This window comes from Sinohyriopsis cumingii, chromosome 16, assembly GCF_028554795.1.
Source record: "Sinohyriopsis cumingii isolate HCF-2022 chromosome 16, ASM2855479v2, whole genome shotgun sequence".
Classification (NCBI taxonomy): domain Eukaryota; kingdom Metazoa; phylum Mollusca; class Bivalvia; order Unionida; family Unionidae; genus Sinohyriopsis; species Sinohyriopsis cumingii.
In genome coordinates, this window is record NC_142976.1 from 99,936,912 (window position 1) to 99,963,762 (window position 26,851).

A 26,851-nucleotide genomic window follows, 5' to 3' on the forward strand; every position below is an offset into this window, starting at 1 on the left:
ACCTGAAGGCTATACAAGGACTGATTCAATTGAAAGTGTTCCATTGGACAGACATTGATCAACGACCTCCTGGTTATAAAAAGGAATGGTTTGGTATTGACGATTTTATCTACTACATTGTAAACGTACTGCATCGAATTCCAGAGGAAGAGTTAACGAATTACCAACATCTTGAACACAATGTCAACTTGGTGAAAGAGGAAACTTCTGAACGAATTGTAATGTGTAGATTAGTGACTCAACGATTTAAATTCGACACTGAAGTGAAACCATGTTTGTGCAAAGAGTACATTTCTTGTGTCAGACCAAAGAGGATTTAGTATGACCTATTCATGGATACTTTGCTAGAGAACATTCGTGCTTTGCCTGTGGAGTTGAGAGAACGCATTTACTGAGAGCTGGTGAAAATACAAGTCAAACGTAAAGAACAATTGCATCCGTTACGTCACCAGATCTTTAACCACTGGTACCTGAATGGTATAAGAGAACTGATTCGTCAGAAATTGTTTCAGTGGTCAGACCTTGTTCAACACTTTGAGTTAGTGAATGATCGAAATGTTCATTATTTTGGTTACTTCGAGATTCACCTACAGCAATACATTGAGGAAGACAAGTTAAAGGATTATCAACATATTTTACGTGGAATCTACTTAGAGGAAGAGGAAACTTCTAAACGAACTCTGAAGTTTCGGTTACAGTATGCAAGATTTAGATTCCCTACTGGAGAACGAAGATCTCTGGCTAGAAAGTACGTGTATTGTTTCCGAAACAAAGAGACTATAAAAACAGGCTGCCATGCCACGACTTATGTCACATGTCATCCAACAGATTCCGTGGAAGGAACTCAATGACCATATTCAAACCGTGGATCATTACCATCGATTATTACAAGAACTGTATCCATTCAATTTGGGACGACAAGTGGTGTGTGTCTTAGTGACTTGTTTTTTGGGATTTCGTTTACCAGCCGATTCTTTGTGGACTCTTTACGATCAGTACTTACCACCTCCATGGCCTTAAATGGTCACGAAAAACTCCTTTTGCTCAAAGCCTTGCGTTTTCATCTGGATACTTCTCGACCTCAACAGGAAAAAAAGATTCGTCAACTTTTAGCTACCCAAGACGTGTATGACGATGTGTGTGTAGCTTGTGACTTACATCCCCATTGGACAGATGTCCGTGCCTGGAAAGAATGGGATTTTGAGGCTTGGACCCAAGAAGTGGCCCAGTATGCACGAGAGTTGTTCAAGGAAAAAAGTTACTTTTCAACCCGTGTTAGTGACGGTGCCAGAAGAACCCGTCACCCAAGACAGGACTGTCGTGGACAGACCTGAAAGACCTTTTCGGGAGGACACTTGTGTGACTTTACCCCCTGTTGAACTAGTTAGAACATTACCCAAAACATGTGATTGTTGTACAGACACTTGTGTTTATTCCACGTTCATCGTTATCATGTGCCTCTTATTCTTGTACTTAAGCCTTTGGCTTTTATGTATTTTTGTCTTTCGTATTCATGTTTGATAAAAAACATTCAATAAACGTGTTCTGAAAAAGTATATAAACTCTTGTCTTGTTTGTTTTCGTGTCACAAGTGACATTTCTGACACCATGGCTACCTCTACTGTCTCTGCTCCCTCTTCCTCTACTGTCAAAGTCATCGACGAACACTTAGATCGTGCCAGTTGGGAGGCTTTGTATCTTCGCCATCCCTTTAACATGCTCATTGCTGGACCTAGCGGTTCAGGCAAAACCGAATTCGTCAAACGTTTGATCGAGCATAAACATCATTTGATCGATCGGCCCCCTCAACGGATCGTGTGGTGTTACAAAGAGTGGCAATCGGCGTACAGCCTTTTGCGAGAAAGTCAAGGCGATTCCATCGTGTTTGTGGAAGGCATTCCTAAAGAAGACGACGGCATCGTCTCTGACTCCCGTCTAACCCATTTGGTCATTTTCGACGACATGTTAGGAGAAGACGAAGAAGAAATTAAATTGTGGTTCACGCGCAAAGGGCATCACCGTAATGCCAGTGTCGTTTACATCACCCAAAATTTGTTTCAACAAAGTAAAGCCCATCGTACCATCAGTCTCAATGCGCATTACGTGGTCTTGTTTAAAAGCCCTCGAGATAAATCGCAAGTGCAAGTCTTAGCCAAACAGTTAGGAACGCCTTGGCTGACTCAGGCGTACGACGATGCCACTCAAACGCCACACGCCTATTTACTCGTCGATTTGAAACCTACGACTCCTGAGGATTTGCGATTTCGTACCCACTTGTTTCACCACTGGTGCCAAGACGGAGGGCCTGTCCTGTACACGTCTCCGTCCTCGACTTCATTTCACTCCCCATCAAAAAATCTATAAAAACCTCAGACCCTTTTTCGTCTGTCTCACTCTCAGTGCGAACATGACGTCCCTTCAGTCGCATCTTCCCGTCAAATTGATTCGTGCCTTGTATGGCATCAGTCGAGAAAAAGATCCACAAACACGAGCTCGTGTCTTAGAAGCTAGTCTCAAAGAAGTCTTACGATGGTTCACGGTGACGGCACGTCAATTACTCCAAGGAATCATTCAGATTCCTCATCAAACCCAACGCTTTTTCGATCGAAACAAAGTCGCTTTGGTCCAACTGGCCGATCCCCGCATCGACACTCAAACCAAAAAACAAATCATTTTGAAACCTGGAGGGAGCGGTACTCTAGGAGGGGTCATCATTCGCTCACTCTTAAGATGGGATCCTAATGCCCCCAAAGTTATCCCCAAGACAAAAGTCCAACGAAGCCCCAAGAAGAAAAAGAAAAAGACCAGGTCCCCAAGAAGAATAACTTCTCCAGTGGCGGGACCCTCCTCTTACCAGACACCACCCCGAAAAAAGAAAAGAAGCCCCCAGAAAAAGAAACAGAGAAAAAGTCCCCAGAAAAAGAAAAGTCCACAGAAGAAAACTAGTCGCAAGAGAGGCACTTCGGCCAGGACGCAACCTTACACTCGCAAACCACGACCTGCCACAGCAGTGACTGCGTCTCCGGCATCCTCACGTTCATCCACTTCTCCGTTGATGACACCCAGAACTGAAGAGTACTTGGAGACGTTGATCACACCAAGAACATCTCCGTTGATGACCCCCAAAAGAACTTCCCCAGTGGCAGGACCCTCCAATTTAGTGGCAGTGGCTGCTGCTCACAAAGTACCTTCTCCCAAAATCAAAGTCCAAGAAAGATCGGGCATGTTACAAAGTTTACTGGATTTGTCCAAGCAAGAACTGGCTCGATTTAGTCCGTTGCGTACCCCTGCACGACGTGTCATGCCTGTCCTCAAACTGATAAAACGTAAAGACAATCAGTGGCGACGCGTTCCAGTATAAAAAGAGCCTGTGACCAAGTCGGGGTATCAGTGAACTTGTAAAAGATGTCACCTCCAAGAAGCCACAAAAGAAAGAGACAAAGGCAGACGCGTCATCCGACAAAGCGCTTAGCCAAGCATCGACATTACCCTAAGAAAAGACACAGTCGTTCCAAGAAAAAGAGGCGTCAACAAAGGGGAGGATTCCTTGGCGATTTTGGGAAAAACATTGTCACCTTTATGACAAAGCGATAGTCCCAAAAAAAGATAAAAGGGTGTGCGTTAAGTCATCGACGTTAGTGTCTGTTCGGTGAATGTCCCGGAACCCACAAGCAAAAATGTCACCCTCCAGAAAACCCCAAGGAAAGAAAAGGAAAGGACTGCCACCACGTTTAGCTAAACATGGGGACCTGTTATCTGTCCTGTCCAAAGCTTCTCCACCCCTACGAAAAAAACTCATTCAAACGGCCTCCAAAGAGGTCATCGATACCGTCTGCGAATGTTGTTTGAACGTTTTGAAAGGCACGATCCCTTTGTCCAAACACCAGAAACAATGCTTAGGCAAACATCGTCACGTTCTTCGCCAAATGGTTCAAAAGAAAATTCCCATTCGTCAAAAAAAGAAGATGTTGGTTCAACGTGGAGGCATTTTGCCTCTCTTGTTAGGCCCCATACTGAAAGGAGTCTTGGGAACCATGTTGGGAGGACTGATGGGAGCAAGATAAAAAGGCCTTCGAAAGTCCCAAGATCTCAGAATCGACCCCTGACAACCCCATGGAAGGACGAAAACTAGCTTTAGTGCCTTACAAACGATGGATGGAATACCATCGGTGGCAAGAACAACGCACCCCGCATTTACCTCCCAATCCCAATTTGAGCGAGATGTCCCAGTTACAACACGAATTGCAGTCCTTGATGGATCGCCAAGATTTGTCCGAAACAGAAAAATCGCAAAAGTACGGTCAACTCTTGCAACGACTGCAACTCTTTCACCAGAAAGCTTTAGACGAAACAGCTTTACCCACTCTAAAAGATTTTAAGACCTTGATGAAAAGTCCAGCACCATCATCATCATTACCACCACTACCATCCCCAAGGGTCACCAGAGATGCTACCCCACAAAGACCTGAGGAAGAAGAGATGCGCGAAGTGTTTCAAACACCGTCAGCAGCTCCCATTTCGAGTAAGATTGCAGCATCCTTATTGACCCCGTCCCCCACACCCCAACGAGAAGAAATGAAAGCTTGGGTTAAAAAGATGATGTCCACGCCTCCTTCGACAGAAGTGAAAAAGAAAGAAGGGAAACCAGAAGCGAAAAAAGAAAAGAAGACCAAAGCCATTCCATTGCCACCACCACCACCACCACTACCTTCTACTTCTACTCCCGTAGCCCATCGGACACGTAAATCCGTTTCCAAACCACCCTTTCGACCCACCCAAAGTAGCATCACCGAAGAGTGGGTGACTTATTAAAACGCCAACACAAAATAAAAAATGGAAAAAGTCTTAGCCAGCATTTACTACGATCCCTCACATCCTGCAGGTTACGCAGGAGTTCAAAAATTGTATCGTGCTGCCAAAACTCGACTGAAAAGTCTCCGTTTACCTCAAGTGCAACGATGGTTACAAGAACAAGCTACCTACACTTTACACAAACCCATTCGACGCAAGTTTGCCAGAAGTCGCACCCGAGTGGAAGGCATCGATCATCAATGGCAAGCCGATTTAGCCGATGTCTCTCATTTGGCCAGCTACAATCGTGGCTACAAATATTTGTTTTGTGTCATCGACGTCTTTTCCAAATTTGCCTGGGTCGTACCCTTGACTTCCAAATCCAGCAGCGAGTTAGTGCGAGCCCTGCAACGGGTGTTGAAACAAAGCGGTCGTCGCCCTCTTCGATGGCAAACGGACAAAGGCACCGAATTTCTGAACCAAGCTTTCCAAAAAGAATTAAAGAAACGTGACATTCATTTTTTTACCACCGAGAATCCCGAAACCAAAGCCAGCATCGTGGAACGTTTTCAACGCACTTTGAAAGAACGCATGTGGAAATATTTTACGCATCACCACACTCTGAAGTACATCGACATCTTACCGCACCTGGTGCAAGCGTACAACCAATCTTACCATCGAAGCATCGGACGTGCCCCGCAAGACGTGACTCCCGACAACGAAGTGCTGGTGTTCGAGCGCCTGTTCGGTACGTCCCCGACGAGGGCTGTCCCCAAGAAAAGTGGAGAGTTGACCGTAGGAGATTGGGTGCGCATTGGTAAAACCAAACGCACTTTCGACAAAGGTTACTTACCTAACTGGACGACCGAATTGTTTCGCGTCACTGGACGAGTACATGGCCGTCATCCTGCCGTCTATAAATTGGAAGACATGAACGGAGAAGTACTCAAAGGAACGTTTTATTTGCCCGAGTTACAACGTGTGACCAAAAAAGAAGACGACGTGTACGACATCGAAAGCATTCTCGAACGCAGAACCCGTAAAGTGGGCAAACGACGTGTCAAAGAAGTCAAAGTACGTTGGAAAGGATATCCACCCAGTTTCGATTCTTGGATCGACGCTTCGCAAGTCATCGACTATAAAAAGAAGAAGTGACCATCATGCCCTTTCACACAGCAGCAGACGCAGCTACGTCGACCAGTCCTTCTTCCCCTAGTTCTTCTGTGCAAGATTTACAAAAACAACCCTTGTGGGTGTGGTGTGGAGAACGTGTGCCTAAAACGCAAATCGTCTTTTTCTGCCAAATCTTCGTGGTGTATTGTGTCATCGGGGCAGCCATCGCCAATTTGAGTTTGCAACAAGGAGACAAACAATTGTGGACCATTTTATTGAGCAGTTGCATCGGTTACCTGCTTCCCAATCCCTCCCTGAAATTCTCCTCAAACGGGAACGTTGTGTCCAGTGTCAGTGCCAGTCACCACTCCAGCAACCACAACCAGAACCCCATTTTGGGCGGAGACACGCCTCTGACGTCCACTAACCCCTCGGACAGCCACAGAACTCTGGAATTATGAGTCACCAAAACCAATTTTACTTAACTTTACCCAGTGACAGTTCCATGGAGGTGTTTCCCAACAACACGTTGTGCTGTTACACGGCCAAATTACCTCAAGCCATCCCCTTAGATCACGAAGCCCATTGGGAAGTGGCTTTAGTGGAAATGATTCACCCAACCCAAGTCCAAAATATCATTGCCCAGCAAAATTGGTTTAAGGTGGAAGTTCATGACAAACCATTGCAAGAGGAGTTGGATAAGACTAGTAGCACATATACCAATAAAACCTATGATGACAAACTTAAAACGTGGACCTACAACTTGTCCATTCTCCCAGGCTATTATTTCAGTGGTCATCATTTGGTCAGCGCCATAGCCTCCAGGTTTAATGGCGTGTTCCATAAAGCTTTGGGGAATGTCCAAAAAAGTGTCACCCTGGAATACCACAAAATAGCTCGTCGCTTTCTGATGAAATTTTCTGAGGGGTCCAAAAAATTCATGTCTTTCATATTTTGTCCTGAATTGTTTGACATACTGGGTGGTGACACGGAGATGAGGAAGATAGGAGAACAAAAAAAAAGCCCCGAATTACCAGTCATTTATGACAACGACTCTTTTGCCAAGTATTTTCGTTTCCCGGTAGAACTGAACCAAGGACTGAATTTGATGTTTGTGTATTCCGATGTGGTGGAATACAATGTGGTGGGACACACCTCCGTGCCGTTACTGCGTGTCATTCCTTTCAAAGTGGATTCTGCCACAAACGCTGACGAGGAAGGTGGAAACACTTACCACGTCCACCGCGAATTTGTCCATCCTCACTATTTACCCGTCAGCAAGTCGTATTTGGACACGGTCAACATTACTATAAAAGGAGATTTGGGACAAAATATTCCATTCACCAAAGGAAAAGTCACGGTGAAACTCCATTTTCGAAAACGGTTCTCTCACGACTCGTAAGTAAGTCATGTATCCAGTGTACCAAGGGGTGGCTCGACAGCGAGGACACGGTTTAGGAGACATGTTAAAATCGGCCTTTCGTTCGGTGGCCCCGGTGTTGAAACCGATGGTGACACGAGGATTGCACGCCTTGAAAGATGCGGCACTGACGCAAGGCAAAGAATTTCTCCAAAATGTCATCATCGACAAACAAAACCCTAAAGAAGCCTTCATGAGGGCAGGCAAAAATGTCTTGCTGCAAACGGGCAAAGACATTTTGGGCCGACGAGAGACACCTATAAATGCCCTGCACGCTACCGAGTCAAGCATTCAGCAAGGACAAGGCAGAAAGAGACGACGAAGAAGAAAACACCCTTTCACCAGACTTCAAGCGAGAAAGGCCAAGAAAAGAAGAACCGTTCGAGACTTAGACGTTTTCGAGTATTGAGACACAAAACAAAATGATGCACCGAGAGTCTTGCGCCTGTTCCAAGACGGAACTGGATCTGTTTGCCATGCCCCCCACCATGATGACGATGCAAGAATCTCAATGGGTGGAATTTCATCCCGTCTCCTCACTGACCGATTCCGCTCCCATCGAGTTCGAAATCAAGGGACAGCCCGAAGATTACATCGATCTGAATAGCAGTTACTTGTACTTGAAAGTCCAAGTTCTAGAAAAAGATAATGGTGGAGTAGATGACGCTGACGAAATAGCTCCCGTCAACAATTTCATGCATTCCTTGTTCAGCTCAGTGGATTTGTACTTGAATAACAAACTAGTCAGCAGCAGCATGGATACATACCCTTACCGTGCCTACTTGGAAAATCTCTTGACGTACGGAACAGATGCCAAGGATAGTCATCTCAATGCCTGTGTGCTGTGGGTACCTGACGTAGCGGGCAAGTTCGACACAATAGATGGAAGCAATTCCGGCTTTGAGGCAAGAGAAGAAAAAATCTTAAACAAGAAAAGTTTAGAACTGATGGATCGTTTGCATTTGGACATGTGGTTGCAAGAGAAATATTTGCTGAACGGGGTGAATGTCCGCTTGAGACTGAATCGCAGCAGTGCCGCTTTCCATTTGCAGGCTGCTGATCCTGCTAAGGCTCCTAAAAGCATAATCCAGGAGGCCAAACTCTACGTACGACGCGTGGAAGTGTTACCCAAAGTAGGTAACGACATCAGTCAAACGTTGAGCAGAACGACCGCCAAGTATCCGATCCGACGTGTGGAAGTGAAAACCTTCACCATTTCTGCTGGACTGCAATCCATAACCGAAGATCATCTGTTTCAAGGACAGCTACCCAAGCGTTTAATCCTTGGTATGGTCTCGAATTCAGCCTTCAACGGAGCCATCAAAGAAAATCCTTTCAACTTTCAACACTTTTTAGTGAAGAAAATCGAGGTCAGTAGGGATGGCAAGACCTTGTGTACCCGACCTTTCGAACCTGACTTTGCCAACAACAATTACTTGAGATCGTACTTGTCCCTGTACGAAGCCACCGGCCAGTTAGGAACCAACACCAGTCACGGCATTGAGTACGAAGATTATGACAAAGGCTATGCTTTGTGGGCTTTCGATTTCACTCCAGACCAAGGCAGCGACGAAGGACATTTCCACCCTATAAAATCTGGCCAGATTCGTGTGGAACTTCAGTTTGCAGAAACACTGAAACAGACAGTGAACGTCATCCTGTATGCAGAATTCGATAATACCATAGAAATCAACAGTTTGAGAGAAGTCATTCTAGATTATTAGAAACCATGGAAGACTGTTATCCCTCTTTACCTAGTGGAGAAAGTTTGGAGATGGAATGTGAGGAGACCGTGGAAGGAGAATCCCAAGACAAAGACGAAGAAATTGTCATGATGAAATCGAGATGGCCAGAACAAGAAGCCCATTTAGTCTCCTGTTTTGCCAAACACTTGGTCGACAAAATGACGGAATTGATCAAGAAAAATTGTTATGGATGTCAAAACGATCATCCCAGTCAAATTCAACACGATAAATGCCTAATGTTAAGTCAAGAAGAAAAATTGGACGAGTATCTGGACGAAGCTTGGAGTCTCATCTCGAACAAAGACGTGTTGCACCAGTGGTATAAAGACTTGCGTGAACATTCTTGTCCACCATTAACCACTCAAGAGATCCATCGTATCGAAACTCTCCTGAATCAGAGTGAGGAAACAGAACGAATAACCGTTTATTCGTCAGACATTTTCAAGCAAAAAGTCAGGATCGAATTGACGACTTATTATTACCTGTGAAGAAGAAGAAAAAAACACAAAACAATGGATACCTGGGAACTTTATTACCTTTTGAACCACAGTTCGTATACGGCTTCTTGGAATCCTGTCGTCTGTGCTAAAGATGAACTCCCTCATCGCAAACCTAAAGACCATCAAGCTTACGTGATCAACACGGACGACAGTCATCTCCCAGGAACCCACTGGGTAGCCGTCTACTTTCCTCAAGAAGGATGTGTGGAATATTTCGATTCGTACGGATTGCCCCCTTTGGAAGACGATATCATCGACTTTATGAGAAGAAATGCTCAGACCACCCGATTCAATAATGTGAAATTACAAGGCACAGATTCCTTAGTGTGTGGACAATATTGTGTGTATTTTCTGCATCATCGCAGCCTGGGCTATTCCTTAGAACATTTAGTGACTCATTTCGATCCTCGTTCTTCTGCTAGAAACGATGTGAAAGTAGATCGATGGTTTTGTGACCATTATGCTTATCTTTTGTCTCAAGCTAGGAAACGTAGTGTCCATCAATGGCCTAATGATTTCCAACAGTGGAAATCACAATTTCATTCACAACGTTGTCAGCCCTGTTTAAAGTAGATTGTCCATTGAAGAAAAGAATGTTTGTGATTTGAAAAAAATTGTTTGATGTTATAGTGTTGGATTATTGTTAAAAATGTTGTTGTTTAGTGTTAAGTAATTTTTGAATAAAAAATGTTGTGTTTAGAAAAAAATGCCTTTGTCTTTTGTTTAGCTATAAGAATGTTGGATTGATGCTCTTTCATTTCTTACTATCCCTCTCATGAACGTTGCGGCTCGAAAACCGTGTGGGGATGTTTTCCTTCACGTCCGCGCTTTAACTTTAAGAACCGGGTTGTTCCCAGTCTAGCCATCCATTGTCGACTCATCCTCCTAAGAAGATGTGCTCCAAACTAACTAAGCTCAACGAAGCCTACGTGAATCTGCATAGGGTCAGACACAGTCTGATACCGAAACCAGAAGAAATAGAGAATGTGAGAATGTTAAAAATCACTGAAGACCTGATAGAAGAGCTCTTCAGAGAAGAAATGAACAGGGAGAAAGAAGAATGGACAGAGAAGTACAGACTTCAGAGACAGCAGCAACAGCAACAGCAGCAGCAACAACAGCAACAGCAGCAACCTGAAGCTGACAGAGGCTTTGTCGATTGTCGTATCGACACCAAAGAATTCTTCTTCTCTTTCCGAAGAAGCAGACCTATCGCCAGAAAGTCTATCCTCAGAGGACATCGCATTCTTAGAAACTAAAAAAAGAATGCCATAGCAAAAAAAACAACAAAAAAACAGCCCTTTTCAGGGCTACCCAATACTCTAGAAAAGAAATAACGATCCATTTGCCAATGTGTGTAGGTAGAGTAGTGTGAAAATAAACACTAACTCTTTCTTAAAAAATGTGAAGGTATGAGTTTGTGTGTTTGTGTGATTGTGTTTGTAAGTGATAAAGTAGGTTGGTGTGGATAGTAGATTAAAATGATGTTTGTTTTTTGGGCTGTTTGAGGTGTATATTTTGGGTTAGATTGGATTGCTTTGCGTATGTGGATAGTCTATTGAAGTGATGGGTAGCATAAAAAAGTGAGCGAGTGTTTCTTTTAGGTCCGCGCGTTGTTGTTGTTTCTTGGTCATGATCTAGGTAAGATGAATTTTATGTTTTTAGGGGATGTTTTAGTTCACGTCCGCGCTTTCAGTATAAATTGAAACTCGTTCGGCAGTCCAGCTACCCTTGTTGATTGATCAACACCAAAAATGAACACGAGACTTGAGAAACTGTTGGAGCTTCATGTGCATCTGGAATATGCCAGGCGCATATTAAATGAACTGGCCGCGGAAGCCATTGTCGAGGAGGGAAGGATAAGAGAGGAGGAAAGAAGAAACAAAGAAGAAGAAGAAAGAAGATATAAAGAGGAAAGAAGAAACAAAGAAGAGGAGGAGGAAAAGGAGAGAAGAAATTTCAAAATCCCAGAGAGTGAAAATTGGGATTCTGAAGCGACATATCCTGCCTCTGCTCTCTCCCCCCAAAAGGTAAAAAGTAACTGGGGGATAAGATGTGTATGTGGCGCCAGGCCTGGAAGGTGCCACCATTAACCAGGTGCCCATGAAGTTCCAAACAAAACAGCCCTTTTCAGGGCTACCCAATACTCTAGAAAAGAAATAACTATCGATTTGCCAATGTGTGTAGGTATAGTAGTGTGAAAATAAACACTAACTCTTTATTAATAGTGGAAGTGTATGTGTTTGTGAGTTTGTGTTTGTAAATGATGAAGTAGGTTGGTGTGAATAGTAGATTATGGGTTTCTTTATTGTTTCTTAGAGTATGTGGAGAGTATAGTTTGGGTTTGATTATATGAAATGAGAAAAGTGGGGATGTTTTCCTTCACGTCCGCACGTTGTTAGGTTATGATCTAGGTAAGATCAATTTTATGTTTTAGGGGATGTTTTCCATCACGTCCGCGCTTTTTGTATAAGAACCCACAGTATTCGTGGTTCAAACCATTCTGCAAAGAATAAAAAAGAAGATGGCTTCAAACCACCTTAACAAAATGGAAAAATTGCAAAACGTCATGGACAATTTAGGAATGTTTGAGCAAATGTTGGTTAACCTAAACGAGGATCACTACTCATATAGTCCCCATAGAGTGAAGATGGAGATAAACAATTTACGAAAAATGAAGGTAATCATCAGTGATCTGTTAAAAGAAATAAAGGAGGAAAAGGAGGATGAAGAGGAAAGGATAAGGATGAGAGAATGGAATGAAAAAATTGAAAAAGAAGAAGAAAATGAAAAGAGGAAGAAAGAAGAGGAGGAAGAGAAGAAGAAAGAAGAGGAGGAGAAGAAAAAAAAGAAAGAGAAGAAGAGTGTAGGAGATAAAATAAGAACTTGGTGGAGGAAAAGAAGAAATTAGAAGAAGAAGAAGAAGAAAACCCAAAGGCCCTTTTCAGGGCCAGCCATATTTCTCGAAAAGAGATAGTCTTTGAATTGCCTACCCCTTTTTTATTTTTTAAAAAAAAAAATCCCATGTTCCATTTCCCTTGACGCTATACAGTCCCACCCTGTTTAAATTCCTTTGACGCTATACAGTCCCCTATTCCCATGTTCAAATCCCCTTGACGCTCAACAGTCCCACGATTTTTCTCCATGTTAATTTCCCTTGACGCTATATGTTCCCACGATTTTTCTCCATGTTAAATTTCCCTTGACGCTATATGTTCCCAAGGGGGTCTGTAATGCTAATTCCCATTGACGCTATAAGATCCCCCTTAACTACTGACATTTCATGTCCATAATTGTCTATATGAATAGTAGTCCGAGTTTCCTCTGACCCTTGCCACCCCATTTTTGATATTTGGACACTGATGTTCGGGTGTAGGGTCAGAGTCCACTCCCAGTCGAGAAGTTGGAATTCGCCGACACTATTTGGTGTCGGCAAAGGGTAGTTGCTTAGTAGCCGTCCTAGCAAATTTGAACGAACTTTCATCGAGATATACCTGCATGAAATCGATAGGAATATGAAATATTTTCTCAGAAATTGCAAGCACAGCATTTATTAGATTTTTAATCCGCTGACAGACAAGACGAAAGTACATTGTTGCTGAAATTTGACCCGGATTTCGTCATTTGCATTCCGAGTCACATGACATTACAAATGTCGCTAGTAAGTGGCTACCCTATGCCGACACCAAATAGTGTCGGCAAATTCCAACTTTTCGATACGTAGTACACTCTGACCCTACAAGCCAACATCATTGTCCAAATATCAAAAATGGGGTGTCATGGGTCAGAGGAAACTCGGACTTTATAAACAGATGTATTTACTTTCTACGATGTACATTATTTACAGTCTATGTGTAACTAAATGTACAGTATTTACTGTGAATATGTAATTGATTTACAGTATTTACATACAATAAATGGGTATATGTTTATCCATGTACAAGCAAGTTTTGATATTTTGCATAAAATAGTTACTTATATTTTATGTTGGTAAAGTTGTAAAAGGCAAGAATTAATTTTGATAAAAGGTAGTTTCACAGAACGGAAGCCATATGATCGAATGATATAGGTCTCATTGTTAAAAACAGACGGACGAGCAAGACCATTGTCGGTTTTAAATAACTGACCTGGCTGATGCAAGGAATAGAAGAAAAGAAAGATACATTTACACTTTATAATAAGTGTATTGATTCGTTCCTAAACAATTTTTTAAAATCAGCGATTGTTCTTTTACGGGCATTAAACATGGGAATAACCCGTGGTTCTATGATGTGATTCACTTATCCCCGAGTACAAAGTTTTATCGTTAACACAAACTGCAAAGAAAACAAAAAAAGCAGAACAGCAGCTGTCGTGCTTTCAAGTTATCAATTCGCACATGAAATTAACACGTCAATAGCAAAGAAAAACTGTGTTGCTGGTTTCTCTTCTCTAAGGTTATTAATCTTCAAATCAACATTTACCTTCGAACAGTGTCAACCTACATGCACAAAGGATGACCTTTTGCGACAAGAAACCACTCTCCACATTGACAATTATTACAAAATGGGAGTTTAAACCCAAATAAAGATACGAAATCTTAACAATGCTTTTATTAGTAGTACATTTTTCTTGTGCATGATCATAAACAATCCGCCAGAACAATGCTTTCTCAAATTTCAATTACCCCTCAATAATGATGTGATTTGGATGTCAGAAGAAATTGTACATTAATGAGAACTCGTGCATGGGGTAACCATCCCAACAATAGGAACTTGTACGATTTTGTTTCACTTCGGCCAGGTATGAATGCGATTTTGTTATTAATTTGTCCAACGTTTATCATTCTTTTCACTCCATGGAGTACAATAAAACCGACTTTAATATGATCATTAAAAAAGTAAATTACGCAAACTGCAACAGAAAAAAAGACATGAATGCATATGTGGATTCCGATAACGTCTTACTGAAAAAAGCATTAGATTCGTTGCGCAAAATTTAGTACTAATACAATATGCGAGGAATATGTCATTATAGTAATATTATCTAAAACTGATTTAGAATTTTGTATCAAATTTTCTTCGTCAGAATTAGGAAATGTTTATAATTAACTGAATGATCGAGTTTTTGTCAGAATGAAAAAGTAAACAAAGTACTTCTGAAAAAGATAACGATGTAAATAAATCGGTGCCTCTCTCTCTCTCTCTCTCAACCTCTTTAGAGCATGCTTGGGAGGGTGTCATATATACATTAAACCACGCCCATAATACGGAAGGCACGTCTGTGGTCATAGGATGAGACTACGCGAGAAAGCGTGTGTCAAGAGCTGTTATCTGCAAGATACCAGGGCAACTCCGAAAGGACAAGTAGAGAGATGATGGAGTTTCTTTTCTTAATCCTCTCCACTCTCGTCTCATACCACAAAGCGTGGGGTTTCGAAAAATCACGTCAATAGTATTGTATTAGAGTAGAAAAATAAAATATTATCACATGAACAAATAATCAAATGAATATTACAAGTGAACGTGGAAAGGTTACAATTAAAGAATAATTTCTTGTTCATGGCAAGAGTAAGTTTTCCAGAAGGTTACTAAATATCCGATGCAAAGAGAAAAATACGAGAGAAAAAAATACACTAATTAATAAAATTAGTCCGACCTCTAATACGTGTTCCAACGTAAAATCCAAGAAAAGATTGAACAAAACGAAAAAAAGGATAATCAAAACAACGTTGACGAAAGATAGTTACTACAAGGTTCGGAGACTTGTATCGTGAAAAGGTCTGCTAGATTTTTCTTTCGCAACTAAATAATAGATGCCAACAGGAAAGAACAGGTATCACTATTACCAGGTACCACTGAAAACAATGAGTTCAATATAATAAATAAAAATGAAACAAAAAATGTATTTGATAGCCTATTAAAAGTTTAGTACACAAAATTTGATTCAGTGTATTAAAAAATCAGCACACAAAATGTGAGTCAGGAAATAAGTAGACACAGACTGGTTTTTAAAAAAAAAATGAAAAAGCCAACAACGTATTACTAAGCATTAAGTGCAACCTGGTAGAGGAATATGACGTATATAATTAGAAGATGGGTCAAAGGAGAAAAGCTCGTATTACTGTTAAAAATAATGGGGATAAATCCTCATACAATTTTATCGCCTCCTGCAGATAACAACTACAGACTATCAAAACCTTAATATGCACGAACACAAGTTAAACAAGTGCCCAATAAAGATACACTATAAAGATAAGTCTGAAGAAAGAATCTGCTATAGCTGTCAATGTGTACGAGAACACATATGCTACATAAGAATGGGCAAAAAGAGCGAAACAGAAAGGGATCCCCGTTGACAGGATTTGACTTGACGGAGAAAAAGATATTGTGGAATAAATGATTTATCAAGATTGGCGTCATTTAAGACCAACAAAAACATAAGTATCTTTTTTTTTTATAAAAAAAGTGTTTAAATAATTTCTACTATTAATTAACATCAACTGAACCTATGAGATTGTGTAATCAGATAAATTATTCAATCGACATGACACCTAATAGTTTGTTGTAGAATTTAGAAATTATTACCATCCACTTGTAATTTATCACGGTCTTTAAAGTAATATGCAAATAACAAGATTGTAAATAAGGTAGTGCTGATTCCTGGATAAATAAAAAGCGAAACCTATTTAACCTGGATACTGCACATATATAAGGACAAAGCACATACTATGAATATACGATTTACGGAGAAAAAATGCACATAAAGGTTCTATCAATATTTACTAAAACTATCAGTTAGTTTATAAAGGATTAAGATAAAACGAATGTTATTTCAGAATTACACTTAGATGTACCAACACTTCTACGCGATGTTATTGATTACCAGTACAAAAATAATACCAACACTTCTACGCGATGTTATTTATTACCAGTACAAGATAATACCAACACTTCTACCCGATGTTATTGATTACCAGTACAAGATAATACCAACACTTCTACGCGATGTTATTGATTACCAGTATAAAATAATACCAAGACTTCTACGCGATGTTATTGATTACCAGTACAAAATAACACCAAGACTTCTACGCGATGTTATTTATTACCACCACAAAATAATACCAACACTTCTACGCGATGTTATTGATTACCAGTACAAAATAATACCAACACTTCTACGCGATGTTATTGATTACCACTACAAAATAATACCAAGACTTCTAAGCGATGTTATTGATTACCAGTACAAAATAATACCAACACTTCTACGCGATGTTATTGATTACCAGTACAAAACAATACCAAGACTTCTACCCGATGTTATTGATTACCAGTACAAAATAATACCAACACTTCTACGCGATGTTATTGGTTACCAGTACAAAATAATACCAACACTTCTACGCGATGTTATTGATTACCAGGACAAAAATAATACCAACACTTCTACGCGATGTTATTGATTACCACTACAAAATAATACCAACACTTCTGCCCGATGTTATTGATTACCAGTACAAAATAATACCAACACTTCTACGCGATGTTATTTATTACCACCACAAAATAATACCAACACTTCTACGCGTTGTTATTGATTACCAGGACAAAAATAATACCAACACTTCTACGCGATGTTATTGATTACCAGTACAAAATAATACCAACACTTCTACGCGATGTTATTTATTACCACCACAAAATAATACCAACACTTCTACGCGTTGTTATTGATTACCAGGACAAAAATAATACCAACACTTCTACGCGATGTTATTGATTACCAGTACAAAATAATACCAAGACTTCTACGCGATGTTACTGATTACCAGTACAAAATAACACCAAGACTTCTACGCGATGTTATTTATTACCACCACAAAATAATACCAACACTTCTACGCGTTGTTATTGATTACCAGGACAAAAATAATACCAACACTTCTACGCAATGTTATTGATTACCAGTACAAGATAATACCAACATTTCTACGCGATGTTATTGATTACCAGTATAAAATAATACCAAGACTTCTACGCGATGTTATTGATTACCAGTACAAAATAACACCAAGACTTCTACGCGATGTTATTTATTACCACCACAAAATAATACCAACACTTCTACGCGATGTTATTGATTACCAGTACAAAATAATACCAACACTTCTACGCGATGTTATTGATTACCAGTACAAAATAATACCAACACTTCTACGCAATGTTATTGATTACCAGTACAAGATAATACCAACATTTCTACGCGATGTTATTGATTACCAGTATAAAATAATACCAAGACTTCTACGCGATGTTATTGATTACCAGTACAAAATAACACCAAGACTTCTACACGATGTTATTTATTACCACCACAAAATAATACCAACACTTCTACGCGTTGTTATTGATTACCACCACAAAATAATACCAAGACTTCTAAGCGATGTTATTGATTACCAGTACAAAATAATACCAACACTTCTACGCGATGTTATTGATTACCAGTACAAAACAATACCAAGACTTCTACCCGATGTTATTGATTACCAGTACAAAATAATACCAACACTTCTAAGCGATGTTATTGGTTACCAGTACAAAATAATACCAACCCTTCTACGCGATGTTATTGATTACCAGTACAAAATAATACCAACACTTCTACGCGATGTTATTGATTACCAGTACAAAATAATACCAACACTTCTACGCGATGTTATTGATTACCAGTACAAAATAATACCAACACTTCTGCCCGATGTTATTGATTACCAGTACAAAATAATACCAACACTTCTACGCGATGTTATTGATTACCAGTACAAAATAATACCAACACTTCTACGCGATGTTATTGATTACCAGTACAAAATAATACCAACACTTCTACACGATGCTATTGATTACCAGTACAAAATAATACCAACACTTCTACGCGATGTCATTGATTACCAGTACAAAATAATACCAACACTTCTACGCGTTGTTATTGATTACCAGGACAAAAATAATACCAACACTTCTACGCGATGTTATTGATTACCAGTACAAGATAATACCAACACTTATACGCGATGTTATTGATTACCAGTACAAAATAATACCAACACTTCTACCCGATGCTATTGATTACCAGTACAAAATAATACCAACACTTCTACACGACGTTATTGATTACCAGTACAAAATAATACCAAGACTTCTACGCGATGTTATAGATTGCCAGTATAAAATAATACCAACACTTCTACACGCTGTTATTGATTACCAGTAGAAAATAATGCTTACACTTCTACACGATGTTATTGATTACCAGTACAAGATAATACCAACACTTCTACGCGATGTTATTGATTACCAGTACAAAATAATACCAACACTTCTACGCGATGTTATTGATTACCAGTACAAAATAATGCCAACACTTCTACACGCTGTTATTGATTACCAGTACAAAATAATAACAACCATGGAAGATGTATCAGCAGTGAAAATCCCAGCTGACACATCAGCAACAAAACAGTTCGAATTCACATTGAAAAAGATACATATGCCATTAGGGCATAAGGAATCAATGTCATTAACATTATCCCTGTTTCTATGGAAACCTACTTTGGTACGTTTTGTAATCTGTAGGTAGATTGTCTGGATGACAATTCATTAAACTGAATATATTTTAATTTTTTAATTTTCTATTTAATGCCTTCAATGGGCACCAGAAACTGATTCTCTCATATTTATTTTTAAATGTTTGTCGTACAATGACCATAGAAAATAATTAAATATTAGATCAACTGTAACAAATATACAAGTGACATAACTGACAACTATTAGATGTTATAAGTGTAACATTAGCAAACCAATTACGCAAGTGGAAGAACAAAACAGATGTAAAATGTATTAAAGTATTATGAAGTAAAGTGGGTATTATAGTGGTGGAAATTTTATCATGTGAGAAAAAAACCTAAAGAATATTATACATGAACACGGAAAAGCTATGATTAAAAGTTCAGTTCTTGCTTACAGAAAAGTAGGTTGTACAGTACAATAAATCACGACTGATGCAAGATCACAACAAATGAGTTTAGAAAATTTGTTAATCTTCAATATGTGTTCCAACATAAATTTTTTTAAAAAGAAAGATTAAACAGAATTCTGTGTTTGGTAAGGACGGAGAATAAACAAGAAACCCTTCCAGGAGACTGACTCTCCACTGTATAAAAATAAATTATACCAGTCTAAGCTAGGTCCTCTTCCGTTATCTTATGGGGTTTTTTAATTTAATTTAATTTTATTTTTTGTTTCTGAGTACTGAGACCTGATATTCTTTAGGAACTCCAATATACCAAGTGTGGTAACAAAGGTATTTTCTTACTTGTCCAAGACAGCATGTTGACAAGATAAAAGTAGCTATACAATTCCACGTGATAGCCTTTTATCCTGAACCAGATTAATAATGGATATGAAATGACCGACCTTGTCTCAGACAATGATAATATATCATTACATGCATGGTTGATTAAATCTACACTAATTCTTTTTTTTTCTTTCTTCTTTTTTAGTTATGACGACTTCCAGCAATCTTCCTGGCCAGGTCCTTTTGAAATTTCACATGTATGAACCGAAAAGAAATATTAGGACAGAACTTTTAAGTAAAAGTATTACGATTGAAATTTATTCTTAATTGCATTAAAAGTAATTTTTCATTAATTTATATTGAAAATAATTTTCCACTAAAACATATGGAGATAAAATTTATATATCTGTGAAATATAACCGTATGCTATTTTATAAAGATCGCACTTTACAAGCAGGTGCAGAAACCCATACAATAATACAATATATTTCGCTCGTAACTAAATATCAACAAATTGTCAGCACAAAATATACAATATATTTCGTTCGTAACTAAAAATCAACAATTGCCAGCACAAAATACATTTCGCTCGTATCTAAATGTCATCAATTTAGATTTGGGGGGAAGCTGCAGAACATACAAATTATTATATCAATATTGGATGCGTTGCGCAGATGGTTCACACGATCGCCATGGAAAAGTTCAAAGGGGCATGTTTTCACTAACACTGGGCCAACGAGGAAAAAAAACCGTATAAATAGCGAATCAGGCTTACGAAGAATTCATTCGTTGCTCCAGTCAGAACAGCTCTGTCTTTTCCTTACAGCGATTCCGTACTTCATTCCCCAAGATGTAGTCGTATCTTCACGGTTATTGGTGACACCCTTGTTAGAGAGCCTGAATTACTTCTTTTTTTTCTCTCTCTCTCTCTCTCTAACCATGGGCAAAGACATTTCTTAACGTATGAGTAATCCCTTCTCATAGCAAGAGATGAGAAAAAGGTTATGATACAAACCGTCTCATAACAGAAACATAATTTCGCCTCGCCTACTGGCACTATATCTTCCCACATTCACGCTGTCTATCAAAGTCCACAAATCCAAACTGTATGCTGCCATTTAATTTGTCATTTATGGAGTATATTTTTAAACAACATAACTGCTTTGATTTTTTTGTTTAACAAACAATTCTTCATTGGTAATAATCATGAGCAACCACATCCACCCCATGCGCTTAAGTGTTCGGAAAAAAAAAAGAGTTGCTACCAGCTCTTGTCAACTCCAATTGATTCAAGTCCTAATGTTTTGATCACTTCATGTGTGGGTAAGGTCCTTAAACAAATGCGACTCTCTCTCACTCTCTCTCTCTCTCTGAAAAAGATCATGATAAAAACCCAATATACTATAAACAATATTAAGGAATTTTAAAAAAAAACTTTAATATTGAATGTTGGGTACTTGGTCTACATATTTCAATGAAGGCTTCTCATAAAATGCTATAATGACCAGGGGGTCATTTTGTGCCATGTTGTGAGCGAACTGTTTACTCTCTTCCGATTGGTTGGATGCAAATTACGGATAGAATTACTATTTTGCATATATTCATGCACAGCTATATACAAGGTTTGAATAATCTAATTAACACAGTTTCTAAATGAATTTAGATATTTGTCTTTACTAGTTAAAAATTTAATAATAAGGATTGATCTTTTTTTTCTTCTCACGTTCACTGAACTATGAACCGGACAAACGCTGTGCAAACTTGAGTATGATCAGCTTCGCAAACATGTATGGCAGCCATCAGTATAATTTGCGTTATTCATCTACCAATTATGCAAATGAAACAAGCAGCTAAACTGAATTATTTGCTCGGTAGTATCAACTGTGGTGCACCAAGAAACCAACTGCAAACTGCGAAAATGAAACTGAAACAATAGTCCTTAATTGTTGACAAAATACAAAACATACTCTCATCCCAAATATAATTTCAAAGACATGCAATCAAATATGATACAGCTTGGATATGCTGTATGTTAATTATATTAATTATGTTAATTATATTAATTATAGTGCTTGCCTCGCTTGTGTATTCCTATCTAATTTCACAATACGTTCCACTTTCCAAGCAATATTGTTTGGATTAGGGTTCTGCTATTCTTTTGTTAAAGTAACTAATTTAACTGGTGTGTGAGGTACTGACAGTGTAGCGAACTGGTGTGTGAGGTACTGACAGTGTAGCGGACTGGTGTGTGAGGTACTGACAGTGTAGCGAACTGGTGTGTGAGGTACTGACAGTGTAGCGAACTGGTGTGTGAGGTACTGACAGTGTAGCGAACTGAGCTCTTTGTATATAACAAGGAAAATGAATGTAACCTCCTATACAGCACTACACGCACTCGTTTGAACAAACGTTTTTCTTCACCATTTTTATCTGCTGTTGATTTTTCTTGTCAAGTCTTTCTACTTTTTACAAACAACTTTTTAAAATCTTAATCAAAACTGCCTTCATGGTCAACTCTATGCAGATGTTGTGTTCTTTAGTGCAGTTACTGTTTCAACGTTTGATTCAGTCTTATTTGTGCCTACAAAGGTGTTTATTGGTATACTTTCTTTTCTTTCACGAAAGAATACAACTACTGCGAAATGACTCCAAAGCTGATTATTAATTAGTCAGCACTGTATTTTATCCAATCTATTTTATTATGTATTTTATCCAGTCTAGTTTATAAACGGATATATTTTATCCAATCTATTTTATCAATCTATTTTATCTAAAAAAATTATCAATCTTTTTTTATCTAATCTTTTTCTATTGTAAGTATTTTGTTTTAGTCACACTGAAAATGAACAGTAAAAACTGATTAAAACAAAATAGTAAAATATATGTTATGGATGCAAAGACATGTTCAAAATGCGAAAAAACTACAATATACGCTATGGATGCAAAGACATGTTCAAAATGCGAAAGAAAGAGAAAATAAATGACGTCATTGTTACGGGAAATCACGTGTATGAATTGGTCCATGAAACTGGAGAAGAAAATAAAGACTGCCTTACAAACGAAAGAAACACACACACAAACACAAACAGACACACACACAGAACACTAGAGTAAAGACGATAAAGTACTGGAAAGAAAAATAGCGCAATTATAGAAGTTTAAACTATAATGTTACTGGAATTCAATAAGAAAAGTCTAATCATATGCAATGTTAAAATGTCAGGTGTTCCACCTACTGATCTTCACCACAACTGGGTGAATTTCAAATATGCATTGATTGCAATGCACTCAGTACACATTCATTTTCCATGTTATTTATGTTTTGTTTCTGAGTGTTTATTTCTTCCTGCTGGATTCTTGACAATTATTTATCTGAATGATTCTAACGTGGCACTTGATGCTGATATCGGTACCTCAACATAACAGTGGATATATGGTGCCAACTTAAACAGTGGATATATGGTGCCAACTTAAAGGTAACGTTCCAAACATTTTAAAAATAAAGAATCGCACATAAATGTAAAAAGATAAACGCATCCAACTAAATGCATGAAGTACAACACCATAAAATATAAAAGGACAAACATGTTAATATTATATGTAAAAGGCATTTTAAAAAACAAACATAAACAAAACACCCGTGAAACACTTAAAATATATGGTCACAATTTGTTATATATACCATCTTTTCTTGAGAAGGCCAATATTTTTTTCGGGTGGTAAATCATTTTACAGTTTCTTGATCTAGTTCATATCTGATAAGTTTCCCAATTTGCTTTACACATAAACAAAGTCGCAACGTTTTACACAATTTAAGCGAGTAACCAATCTCACCTGAGTAGGCCGTGCGTATAAAACATTGAACATCATTGGGGTTTATTTTTCTAGAACTTGATTTTTTTATGGTAACAATGCGATGGTGGTGTTCTAGAACAGAAATACTAATTTTAAAGTTTTATTCATGGTGGCCTTAAAATAATTATCAATTTTATGTTTTTAGAACTTCCCAAAAATATCATATATTTTTAGCACGCTGAACTTCATATGTGTCTATTATTACTCATGCTTAAAGGATTAATAAATTTAAGACGTTTTATAACGTATTCAAATATTTTACTGTATTTATCAATATCTTATATGCAATAATAATAATAATAATAATAACGAGGACTTTGTATAGCGCCTAATCTTTAGAAGCTCTAAGCGCTTTACAACATTAGACAACACCTATACGATAAAAAAAACAACATATAATATTATTACAAAAACAAACACCATGAAACCAGAAAAATATTAAAAAAATAAAAAACATGCTGATAATATTTCAGGTAGGAAACATTATTAGGTCTTTAAGTTTGTTCTTGCAGTCGAAATAAGTGAGTTTTGAGAGCCCTCTTGAATGTGATCACCGTGTCTTTGTGTCTAAGCGAAAGATTTGACTATACTTGTATTACATGTTCATCTCTCAGTATATTTTAAATGGTCATTTGAAGAGATTTTCTTCCTAAAATGGCTTTTATAAATTTCGTTAATTATGTTTACTGAGGGTGGATGGATGGATTTCATTTTTCTTCAGTTTGAAACGTGTTTTTTGCCTCAATGTATTCTGTAAAATTATTTCGCATTTTTCTGGATGCTTATGAGAAGTCGATACAATTTTGATTTTCGATTTTAGTGATGGCGGCAATGTCTGACACTGTATTTGTCCTCAATATAGCTAGAATTAATTCAAAACTTGTTTAGTTTTTTTGCAAGGAATAGTGAGTGTCAGGTCAGTGTAATTTATAGTTTTGTACACACGTGACAGTCCATGGTGCCAGCAGGCTCTCTGACAAATTTGGTCTGAATCAGAGATGGGTTTTTGAGAAGAAAAAAATATGTTAACGAAAAGACGACAAATTCTTTTCAAAATCAACAGTTATCGATCGTCAGCTTCAACGATAATGTAGATGCAAAAGATTTTTAAAAATAAAATAAAATACAAATATGTTTCATTATTTTTTCCTAGAAGTGCACCTTCCAAACATAGAAAAGTCTACAGGGAATATCCATGTAGCAGTGTTTCTGACACAGATAATAGTATTTGTGTGTGTGTGTGTGTGTGTGTGTGTGTGTGTGTGTGATTTGGATTTTTAACGTAGCTTTTAAAAAAATTCAGTCATATCGCTACGTTGTCTGCAGTGTGACAGTTTAAAGTGATGTCAAGCACTGGGGCATCATGCGGCAGACATGCAGCATGATGTCCCATCCAGTCACAGTATCCTGACACCAGGCCGACCAGTTCTAAGACCAGCCTCTTAATGCTGAGTACCAAGCGAAGCAGCTGTTAGTACCATTTTTTAAAAGTTTTTTTTGATATGACACTAGGCCACCGGATCGGTTCACAGATCATAGTGCTTCATGTTTTTTACGATTAGCTTCACTATGCCCATAAATCCATGTTTTAGAACTAAAGTTACATTAAAATGATCTTTTATTCATGCTCGTTAAAGTCCACGACATATTAGCAAAATAAACCAGCATCACCCCGAACAAGGCATTTTTAAAATATCAGTGTGTCTTATACACTTTGTTCAGTTCAAACATTGTAACAAACAGAATAAGATTAAGACCGAAGACTGGCGTTTCAAAGTCTTTTTGAAAATTTCCAACACGTGTTGTATCGAACTTAAATGTGCATGAATGCTATTCTTACCGAAGGTCACATTCTTTATAAATTTTCTGCAAAAAGGAGTTTACAGAAATACAAACAAAAGTAAACGTGAAAATAATCGGCACGTGTAAGTATGATCTTTGAGCAAAACTTGACGTTACAAAATCGCAAGTTTAAAATCCAATGGGAACTGACATCATGCTAGACATTTTTTTCTTCTTCTTCTGTTTAAGATATATGGGAAATACATTTTTCCTCGACCTGATGAGACTGAAGCCACTATGGCTCAGGAGTGTGTCAGACACGTGACGGAAATCGCGTATAGCATCAACCCAGATAGGCTAACAGCCGAGGTCGGCGATCACAGTGTGTGCTGGGGCAAGGCACCTTACTCCAACTGCCTTGAAACAATAACCTGCTTGTGTTGATGTGCCGTAAAACTTAAAACCAAACGGTCTGGTACAACTGCTTCCTATGTTTTCCAGTCAAGCCCATCTTGTATGAGGTCTCGTACCTTTTAGGTCTAGAGAAGGGACGTGCAAATACATGGTGTAACGTTTCTACACAATTTAATGCATAAGGAGAGATTATTATAATATAAAACAACATCGCTTATTAACTATGGAGGAATTGGACTGGGAGGTGGGTGCGGGACATGCAAATGTTGACACAGAGACGGTACAAAGGCATGGCAACCTTTCCTCCGGTAACTGGTTTCAGTGCAGAAAGAAAAGCATATGCTGAAAATAATCTGAAATATTCTGTCATTGACAAATTAACATGCCATTATATGACATACAGGAAACATGTTCTACTGCAAGAAAGACTGATAACTTACTTTACTTGCCAACAAAAGAAAGCTGTTTCTGTTGTATTTTAACTGGGATTAAAATATCAATTGCTGCACACACACACACACACACACAAACTGACAGCGAACAGTGCAAAACTAGTATCTAACTAGCCTAACCGCTTTTGTCTTTTAATGAATCTTTTTCAGAGGCAAATAAAAAACAAGGACAAGAGAAACAACTACAACTGGGGCCCCGAGTGGTCCAAAGCGCTCTCCGTTACGGATCACTGTCATCTCACCTCGTCTGCGTGGCTTCGAGTCTCGGATTCGGCTACACTGGGTATGTGAGAAAGATTGCCAGTAGCTTGTCGTGGGTCGTTGGTTCTTTCCGTGGTTTTCCCGGGTTCTTTCTCCACCATTAATACTGGCCGCCATGTATAGCCTATCGTGTGCTGAAAAATGGCGTTAAACACTACAACAACAAATACAACA

At 38.6% G+C, this 26,851-nt stretch overlaps 1 protein-coding gene across 2 annotated transcripts in view; it reads right to left on the reverse strand.

Moving 5' to 3' along the window:
• LOC149781062 (protein Abitram-like) overlaps positions 1 to 26,851 on the reverse strand; it is a 94,881-nt gene that overhangs the window by 20,757 nt on the left and 47,273 nt on the right. The window contains exon 5 of one of the 2 annotated variants that reach the window (XM_089938200.1): positions 25,281 to 26,811. The exons of the other annotated variant lie outside the window; for it this stretch is intronic. Within the exon in view, the coding sequence (XP_089794326.1) occupies positions 26,650 to 26,811 (162 nt within the window). The 3' untranslated portion in view covers positions 25,281 to 26,649. Of the gene's footprint in view, positions 1 to 25,280; positions 26,812 to 26,851 lie in introns of those variants that run through there. 2 annotated transcript variants of the gene reach the window in all.